This window comes from Colobus angolensis, unplaced genomic scaffold (genome assembly GCF_000951035.1).
Source record: "Colobus angolensis palliatus isolate OR3802 unplaced genomic scaffold, Cang.pa_1.0 Scaffold91, whole genome shotgun sequence".
NCBI classification, from domain to species: domain Eukaryota; kingdom Metazoa; phylum Chordata; class Mammalia; order Primates; family Cercopithecidae; genus Colobus; species Colobus angolensis.
In genome coordinates, this window is record NW_012123043.1 from 5,747,113 (window position 1) to 5,756,921 (window position 9,809).

Here is a 9,809-nt window from a genome sequence, read left to right on the forward strand (position 1 = left end):
GTCCCGCATCTTTGAAAAGAAGCTATCAATTTACATTGCCAAGGTGAAATTCAACAGAACTGTTTTAGGGTAAAGATCCTGAGGCCCACAAGGAATTTCCTTCCGGGCAAATTGTGAGGAAGGTATATAGCTTCAAAAAACAAAAATATTTGTAGCTATCTTATTTAGGAATAAAATGGGAGGTAGGGCTGGGCACGGTGGCTCATGCCTATAATCCCAGCACTTAGGGAGGCCGAGGCGGGTGGATTGCCTGAGGTCAGGAGTTTGAGACCAGCCTGGCCAACATGGTGAAACTCTGTCTCTACTGAAAATAGAAAAATTAGCTGGGCTTGGTGGTGGGGACCTGTAATCCCAACTACCTGGGAGGCAGAAGCAGAAGAATTGCTTAAACCTAGAGGGCAGATGTTGCAGTGAGCCGGGATCGTGCCACTGCACTCCAGCCTGGGCAACAAGAGGGAAAACTCTGTCTCAAAAAAAAAAAAAAAAAAAAGGGAGGGAGGCAGTTTTGTCTGATTGACACAGTTCCCAGCTTGACTTTTCCTTTTGGCTTAGTGATTTTGGGGTCCTGAGATTTATTCTCCTTTCACAGCGGCATCCCCAGCTATTGCACTAGATGTCGACAGTATCCTCTAGCTGTGACAACCAAAAATATCTCCAGACATTGCTGAATGTTCCCTGGGAGGAAAATTGCTCCTGATTGAGAACTACAGTTAAAAAGAGGACCCTGGAGGCCGGGCGCGATGGCTCAAGCCTGTAATCCCAGCACTTTGGGAGGCCGAGACGGGCGGATCACGAGGTCAGGAGATCGAGACCATCCTGGCTAACACGGTGAAACCCCGTCTCTACTAAAAAATACAAAAAAACTAGCCGGGCGACGTGGCGGGCGCCTGTAGTCCCAGCTACTCGGGAGGCTGAGGCAGGAGAATGGCGTGAACCTCGGAGGCGGAGCTTGCAGTGAGCTGAGATCCGGCCACTGCACTCCAGCTTGGGTGATAGCGAGACTCCGTCTCAAAAAAAAAAAAAAAGAGGACCCTGGAACAATGGAATGCAGGGAGGCTGGGAAGAAGGTATATGCAGGGCGTGGGTAGAGTGGAACTAGGGAAGCAAAATCAAACAATTCTTGGTGGTCTCATTTTATTTTTGCTTTTGCTCTGTTCTTTGCCACTCTTTGTTGTTTAAAACAGCCCAAGTTTCAGCATCTGTTTTTCAGCATCTGCTATACTTCTTGCACGTCTTTCCTGCCATGGTAGCGGCTGGAGTGAGAAGCCAATATCTGGAGGGAATTAGTGCCTTCCATGGGCACAGAAAGAGCCCTGGAAATAACTGAGAATGATTCTTTCTTTCTTTCTTTTTTCTAATTGTTTCTTTAATCTTTGTTTTCCTGCCCACTACCCCTCATTATGAGTGGTGCTGTGCCTTGATCAGTCTTTGCTAAGGACATGGTCTGAATCAAGTCCAAGTTCTCCATGCCTCTTTGAGCCTTGAAATTTGTCAAAGAATAAAGGGAAATGGTATTCCAGGAAGTGAGTAGAGTGTAGGATGGCCAGTAGCAATGAGCTGGCAGAGGTACGCAGTGGCTAGATGGCATTCTTGCGAAGAATTAGGAGTTAACCCTTTAAAAGATGATGATACTGATGGTATTAGCTAATATAAACAAGCCCTTAGTACATGCCTGCTACTGTTTTAAGTGTGTTTCATTAATTAAATCATTTAATTTTCACAACCTCATGAGTAGGAGATATTTTTATTCCTGTATTAGAGATGAGAAAAAAATGCCCAGAGGGGTCAAAATAACTTGCTCAAGAGGCAGAGCTATGTTTTTTAATTCATGCACTCTGCCTTCAAATCCTCATTCTTAAGGCCAATGATATTTACAAACCACATGGTCACTCTGGAAAATGCCAGTGACATTGAACAAGGTTCCTATGGAAGTTGGGGATGCTTTGTTAGATTTTTGTTGGATGCTTTGTTAGATTTTTGTTGGTTTTGTTTTGCCTTTAGTAATATCTGCAGTGGCTGGATTGTTTTCAGTGGGAAGATTTCCTCAGGTACTGGGACAAGGTTTCTGATAAGCATGAGAGGTCATCAGGGCTCCTCATGTCTTGATAAGATATCACTGACACTGAGTACTGACCCACACATTGAACTGCTTCCATCTCCTACCACATCTCACCTCCCTGATATCTCTTCTTCCATGCTTACACAGATTTAACTCAGTGGTCCATCCCTATAGTCATTGCCTTGCATATATTTCTAACTTCTTTGCCTCTCAATTAATTGTATAAGATTGGAAAATCCACAACAGAGTTTAAATCCAATGGTCAATCTTCTCTATTCTGAGCCTTCACTTATTTAGCTCACCATGGCTGGGGGAAACACACAACCATGCTGATTGGCGTCATGTTGAATTCAAAATCAAGAGCCTTGAGTAGGCCCTTAATGTTGTCTATAATGCCTCCCTAATCCATTCTGTCTCATATTCTCATAGACAATTTCCCATCTTCTGTATCCTCTAAGTCTCCGATACCTTTTCTCCATCCTCACTCTCAATTGATAACTTTACCTTTTTTTTCCACTGAGAAATTAAAGCAATCAGAAGAGAACTTCTATAGACTCCCTCCACCATATCTACCCAGCCAACAGCTTTAGCACCCATATACTCTGCCTTCTCCACCTGTTACCATTAGTTAATTTAAAATCACTCCCTCTGCTCAAGCACTGGATCTCATCTCCCTTTCATCTCCCTTCCTCTAATGAAGACTATTGCTGTACAATTCTCCTATAAATAAATTACCAGCAATTTATTTATTGGCTTCCTTCCTTCATAGCAATCAAGTTTGCCACATTGATTGACTTTTCCTTTCCCAAAAGATTTCTCTGTGGTGGGTGACACTGTTGGATAGCATTTTACCCACAGTAGAACTTCTTTCAAAATTGGAGTCAGTCCTCTCACATCCTGATGCTGCTTCATCAATTAAGTTTATATAATATTCTAAATCCTTTGTTGTCATTTCTATGTTCATAACATCTTCACTAGCAGTGGATTCCATTTCAAGAACTCCGCTTCTTTGATCATCTGTTGTGGGAAGTCAGCGACCCCAAATGGAGGGAGTGGCTGGAGCCATGGCAGAGGAACATAAATTGTGAAGATTTCATTTTAATATGGACATTTATCAGTTCCCCAAAATAATGCTCTTATAATTTCTTATGCCTGTCTTTAATCTCTTAATCCTGTTATCTTCGTAAGCTGAGAATGTACATCACCTCAGGACCACTATTGTGTTAGCTGTACAAATTGATTGTAAAACATGTGTGTTTGAACAATATGAAATCAGTGCACCTTGAAAAAGAAGAAAATAACAATGATTTTCAGGGAACAAGGGAAGACAACCATAAGGTCTGACTGCCTGCGGGGTCAGGCAAAATAGAGCCATATTTTTCTTCTTGCGGAGAGCCTATAAACAGACGTGGAAGTAGGGAAGATATCACTAAATTCTTTTCCTAGCAAGAAATATTAATAATTAATACCCTGGGAAAGGAATGCATTCCTGGGGGCAGGTCTATAAATGGCTGCTCTGGGAGTGTCTGTCTTATGCGGTTGAGGTAAGGACTGAGATACGCCCTGGTCTCCTGCAGCACCCTCAAGGCTTATTAGGATGGGGGGAAAACCCATCCTAGTAAATTTGAGGTCAGATCGGTTCTCTGCTCTCAAACCCTGTTTTCTTTTGTTTAAGATGTTTATCAAGACAATATGTGCACAGCTGAACACAGACCCTCATCAGTAGTTCTGAATTTGCCCTTGTCCTGTTTCCTCAGAAGCATATAATCTTTGTTCTCCTTTTTGCCCTTTGAAGCATGTGATCTTGTGACCTATTCACTGTTCTTGCACCCCCTCCCCTTTTGAAATCCTTAATAAAACTTGCTGGCTTTAAGGCTCAGGTGGGCATCACGGTCCTACTGATATTTTACCAGGGAGGCGCAGGTATAAAATTCCTCTCTTTGTACTCTTTCTCTTTATTTCTCAGCCAGCCGACACTTACGGAAAATAGAAAGAACCTATGTTGAAATATTGGGGGCTGGTTCCCCTGATAATCATCTATAAGAAGTAACTCCTTACCTGTTCAAGTTTTATCATGAGATTGCAGCAATTCAGTCTTATCTTCAAGCTTTACTTCTAATTCTAGTTCTCTTGAACCAGAAGTACCACCTCTGCAGGTACTTCCTCCATTGAAGTCTTGAAGCCTTCAAAGTCATTCATGAAAGTTAGAATCAGCTTCTTCCAAACTCTTGTCATTGTTGATATTTTGACCTTCCCTCATGAATAAGAAATGTTCTTAATGGCATCTGAAATGGTAAACGCTTTTGAGATTTTTCAACTTATTTTTCCCAGATCCATCAGAGGAATCTTGCAACTATCACCTCACTAGGCCGGGTGCGGTGGCTCATACCTGTAATCCCAACACTTTGGGAGGCTGAAGTCAGCAGATCACTTGATCAGGAATTCCAGACCTGCCTGGGCAACATAGTGAAACCCTGTCTCTACTGAAAATAAAAACAATAGCCATGCGTGGTGGTGGATGCCTGTAGCTCTTGTTACTCAGGAGGCAGTGGCAGGAGAATTGCTTGAACCCTGAAGGTAAAGGTGGTAGTGAGCCGAGATTGTGCCACTGCACTCCAGCCTGGGTGATGCAGCGAGACTCCATCTCAAAAACAAACAAACAAAACCAAAACAACTATAGCCTTATTGTGTGTATTTCTTAAATAATAAGACTTGAAAGTCAAAATTACTCCTTGATTCATCCATAGATGGCAGAATGGATGTTGTGTTGGCAGGCATAAAAACAATATGAATCTTCTTGTACATCTCCATCAGAGTTCTTGGGTGATCAGGTGCATTGCCAATGAGCAATAATGTTTTAAAAGGAATCTTTTTTTTTTTTTTTTTGAGCAACGGTTCTCAACAGTGGACTTAGAATATTCAGCAAACCATGCTATCAACAGATGTGCTGTCATTCAGGCTTTGTTATTCCATTTCTAGAGCACAGGTAGAGAAGATTTAGCATATTTCTTTTTTTTTTTAGTAATCAACGGGTTTTATTTTCCTAGAACTCAAATCATCTACGGTTCTCAGAGCTAAACTTCCAAAGCTACAGTCAGCAATTTTTCATCAGAGCCCAAGGCAGAGGGGCCAGGGTAAAAGAGACGAGACTGTAGAGAGGCATAGAGAGACCAGTAGGAAGAGGGTGGGAGAGGGCACTTATTTCTCTCTGTCCTCTCAGTGGGTTACAAATCAGATCTGGTGACAACACTGAGGGGGCCAGGTCAGGGTATGTAGATGAGAAATGACACTAGAAGGAACACCAAAGCCCCAGCTACAAAAAGAAAGTCATCAAGCCCCAAATAGAAGGGGAGCCTCCCAGTGCACCTCAGAAATGGGGGCAACAATGGGGAAGGAAGGAGCAGAATGGGGAGCACACAAAGGGTTAGGGGTCTTTAAAATTTTTTTTTGTAGTTTTCTTTTATTAAAAACATTTCCTAAAAAATGTGTCTTTTATGTCTGGGTGATATATATGACTATAAGCTGGCCTTGAGCACTGTGCGGAGAGGGAAAAGGACAGCTAGGGGTCTTCCCAAGCATCCCATTTCTGGCTTCAGAGATCTAAAGGGGGACAGATGCTCAATACTCACACCCAAATGGGTAAAGTCAACCCTTCAGGTCTCAGGTCCTTGGCCCAAACAACTAGGAAGCCCCAAAGTCTTTTGATGATTAACTACAACCCCCAAAACTCTTGGGTCGGCAAAAGGAAAAATGGGTGTTGTTAATCATCAAGGATTTATGGAAAGGAGCCCCTCCCCTACAAGCTGTTCCACTTTCCCTGAATCTAGGCAGCTGGGATAATAGGTGTAGCAGGGGACAGGAGCTCAGGAGGAGGCTGCCCTCCTGTGCTGTCCCTATGCCCCATTTGAGGATTGCCCCTCCCAGGCCCCACAAGCCCACCCTGCTGTTTATGCTCCATCTTTTCCATTCCTACCCCTGATCCAAACCCAGAGTTCCAGAATGCCTAGGAGAGTGGGAGAAGGGTGTCAGGAGGTGGGAACAGTTGTCCCAGGCCCCAGCAGAAGCCTGGAAAGTAGCTCCAAGCGGAAGGAACACAATGGCCTCATCTCATTCCAGGGAGAAGACATGGCTCTGACTCAGATCATAGGAGAACGGGGACCTAGAGGTGAGGGCCAGGTGGTCCGCCCCATCCAGGTCAATCTCCATGGGCTGGGCTTGGAGTGGGAAAAGTGAGTGGAAGAGAAGAGCAGGTTGGGGTGGGAAAGGGGTTCCCAGTTTGCAGGCCATGACCAGTTTCCCCAGTAGCACCCAGACAGCAGCAGGAACAGGGTGGGGGCTCCTCTTGAAACATTGGTGGCTACAGGCTGTGAGGGAGGGTTGGAGGGGAGAAGGGTTAATGGTGTGGCCTTGGCCTGGCCTTGCCCCAGCCAGTGCCCGTCTCCTAGGAGAGCCCAATCCACCTCCCCAGAGGCTGGCCACTGCAGGCCCTTCTCATCCTCCTCTCCGAGAGTGACCGGCCCCCACTAGTCGGGCTGCCAAGGGGTCAGGGGGCTCACTCACCTCTCATGATCTCTGATGCCTGGGGCCTCAGCATCTTCCTTGGCAGCCTCTTCCTCTTCCTCCTCCTCTTCTTCTTCCTCTTGGGGAAGCCCCCGGCCAGAGCCGGGCTCAGAGGGGGTGCTATTCTTTTCCACCTCCATAGGAAGGGGCCTCTCGCCCTCTAAGGTGGCTGCCTCCTTCTCCTCTCCTTCAGGGTTTTCTGCCTCCTTGGGACGTTTAGGAGAGTCCTAGGCAGGATTGACAGAGGAAGCGGGCTGAGGCTGGAGAGGGAGGCCACCAGCCACCCACTCCTCTCCTCCGGGGATCCTTCCCAGGCTGACACCCAGTCCTTCCCCAGCCTTACTAGCTGAAATGACTTCCGTGTCCCATCTCGTCAGCTGGGGACTCCCCAGGCTAGAGGCTGGATCTACCTCTCAGACTGGGCACCCCTGAGGCAGAGCCCTGCTCTTCTGGGATACCCCATGGGGAATGCTGAGGGGGGCCCAGGCCCTAGGCAGGCAGCAGTTACCTCCAGCAAGTCCCCTGCTCTCCTCTTTAGCGCTCCCTTCTCGTTCTTCTCCTTGGCTGGCTCATCAATGACCAGCTTCCCTTCCTCGTCGCTGCTGCCCTCTGCATTCCCCTTCTTATCACCGTCACCCTCTGTGGCTTCGGGCTCGGGTTCAGGCTCTTCCACACAGCTCTTTTTCTGGGAGGACTGATAGCCGGAAGCCTTGACGGTAGGGTTGTTCTCGATCTCCCACAGCCCCTCGCTGAACCCTTTCCTCTTGTTGGGCTTGCCAAACTTCTCCTTGGATTCCTCGTAAGGGAAGAGGTCTTTGGGGCCCAGGAATGCCCTGGTGAGAGATGGGAGACTGTGCTCTCAAGCCCCTCACTGCCCTTGGGCTGCACAGCCCGACATGAAAGGGGTACCAACACCACCTCTCCTTCCCCAAAGTAGTCCGCCCGGGGCTCTCCCGACCGATACCCCTTTGGCCTCCACTCACGTCTCGTGGGTCCCGAAAAAAAAGACTTGGTATTTGTTGGCTGTTGATTTCATGGCAGCCTCGGGCATCTCGTCAATCTGGGGTGAGATGAGGGGGTGAGGTCAGCTAGAGTCCTGAGGTTTTAAGTCTGAGGCAGGGGTGCTGACCTCCAAGGCACATTTATATAAAATCAGACTGAGAGGGACCCAGGATAGTCAGCCAGATGGCTTTTGGACCATTTCTAGCAGACACTTTATTCAAATGTCAGACATGAGCACCCAACAGAAACCCAGGAATCCCTCCCTCTCCTTCACCAGCCAGACAGCACCCATTTTGCCTCCCAACATGTCTCGCCACAAAGCCCCCTGACTTTGCCATCACCTTGGTCCAACTACTGTCATCTCTTGCCTGGACGAAAACCACTGCCTCTAACTCTTCTCACAATCTCCATTTTCCACAATCTATTCTCCACAATGCAGCCAGAGTGGGCCTTTGGGAATGTTGGTCCAAGGATTTTGTCCCCTTGCTTCAAAACCCTTCAATACCTTTTAAGGACTCTAGGGCCCACTTGTTCACCCCTTCTGCACAATGGCAAGATCTGAATCCCAACTCTGCCCCCGCCCGTATGACTCTGGGCAACTTACTCTTTGAACCTCTCTCTGCCTCAGTTTCCTCATCTGTAAAAGGGAGACAGTCATAGTACTAAAGCTATAGGGCTGTGAGGATGAAATGACCGTAACTTGGCACATGGTACATCCTACACATCATCAGCCTTTCCCAGTACACTGTCCTTTCCGCTCTGACCATGGTTCTTGCAGCCTCTAATACTCACTCACTCCTGATCATCCTTCCAGCCTCAGCTCCACCATTACTTCCTCCAGAAAGCTTCCCTATCACTCCTGGCCTGGCTGACTCGCAGGTAAAACTCTTTCCTAAGACTTCCCCTTTACAGTGCTTTCCCAGTTCTAATTTTACACTGATTCGTATTATTATTTGACATCTATGTAAACTACCTGGACTAGACCAGCCCCAAGGTCAGAGACCAGCTCTGCTTTTATCTGCAGCACGGTGCTTAGGATACAGTAGGTATACAATTATTTACTGAATGAATTTATCAAACAGGTAAAAGCAAGCTGCTCTCGCTGAAGTGGAGGGGTGAGGTTAAAGGGCTGGCTATCCAACACCCGCCGAAAGGCTTCTAGGGAACTCTGAAAGGCACACAGTCAAACTCTCATTTTACAGATGAGGAAACTGAGCCCAGAAAACAAGTGATTTGCCCAAAATAACACAGCAAGTTGTTGAGAACCAGGTCTTGGACTTAGATCACCTGACTAAATCCCCTGCCCCACGTGTGCCCGTGGTGAGGAGTGCTGTGGTGAAGGTGAGAGGTGCAGAAGTCTGAGGTCAGGGAATCCAGAGGCAGTGGCCTCACCAGCCTCTCCCAGATCAGGCCTGGAAGCCGATTTAGCATATTTCTTTAGGGTCCTAGGATTTTTGGAATGGTAAATGAGCATTGGCTTCAACTTAAAAGCCACCAGCTGCATTAGTCCCAAAGAAGAGAGTGAGCCTGTCTTTTGATGCTTTGAAGCCAGGCATTGACTTCTCCTCTCTAGCTATGAAAGTCCTAGATGGCATCTTCTTCCATCAGAAGGCTGTTTCATTCATGTTGAAAATCCGTCGTTTAGTGTAGCCACCTTCATCAATGATCTTAGTTAGATCTTCTGGACATCTTGCTACACTTCAGCTCTTGCTGCTTCACCTTGCACTTTTACATTATGGAGAGGGCTTCTTTCCTTAAACTTATGAACCAATCTCTGCTAGCTTCAAACTTTTATTCTGCAGCTTCCTCACCTCTCTTAGCCTCCATAGAATTGAAGAGCATTAGGGCCTTGCTCTGGATTAGGCTTTGGCTTAAGGGAATGTTTTGGCTGGTTTGATCTATCCAGACTACTCAAACTTTCTCCCTATCAGCAATAAGACTGTTTCACTTTCTTATCATTCATATGTTCACTGGAGGAGCACTTTAAATTTCCTTCAGGAACTTTTTATCTGTATTCACAGCTCAGCTAACTGTTTGACACAAGAGGCCTAGCTTTCAGCCTGTCTTGGTTTTCAACATGCCTTCCTCTCTAAGTTTCATCATTTCTGCCTTCTAATTTTAAGAGAGAGACATGTGATTCTTTTTACTTTAACACCTAGAGGCTGGTGTAGGTTTATTTATTTATTTA

The 9,809-nt window shown here is 46.3% G+C and overlaps 1 protein-coding gene across 2 annotated transcripts; it reads right to left on the bottom strand.

Annotated features, from left to right (window-relative positions):
• Nucleotides 1-5,068: 5,068 nt before the first annotated feature.
• HDGF (hepatoma-derived growth factor) lies at nucleotides 5,069-7,697 on the bottom strand. Of its 2 annotated transcripts, XR_001000603.1 has the most exons (5): nucleotides 7,603-7,697; nucleotides 7,128-7,452; nucleotides 6,620-6,846; nucleotides 6,213-6,423; nucleotides 5,644-5,676 (listed from the first exon to the last, which is right to left on the bottom strand). XR_001000603.1 is itself a non-coding variant. In XM_011931784.1 (4 exons), exons 1-4 carry the CDS (start codon nucleotides 7,668-7,670, stop codon nucleotides 6,417-6,419), a joined length of 627 nt encoding a protein of 208 aa, XP_011787174.1. In that variant the 5' UTR covers nucleotides 7,671-7,697; the 3' UTR covers nucleotides 5,069-6,416. The 2 variants fall into 2 exon arrangements, 1 of the variants encoding a protein (XP_011787174.1); XM_011931784.1 differs by having other exon boundaries at nucleotides 5,069-6,423.
• Nucleotides 7,698-9,809: the final 2,112 nt, after the last annotated feature.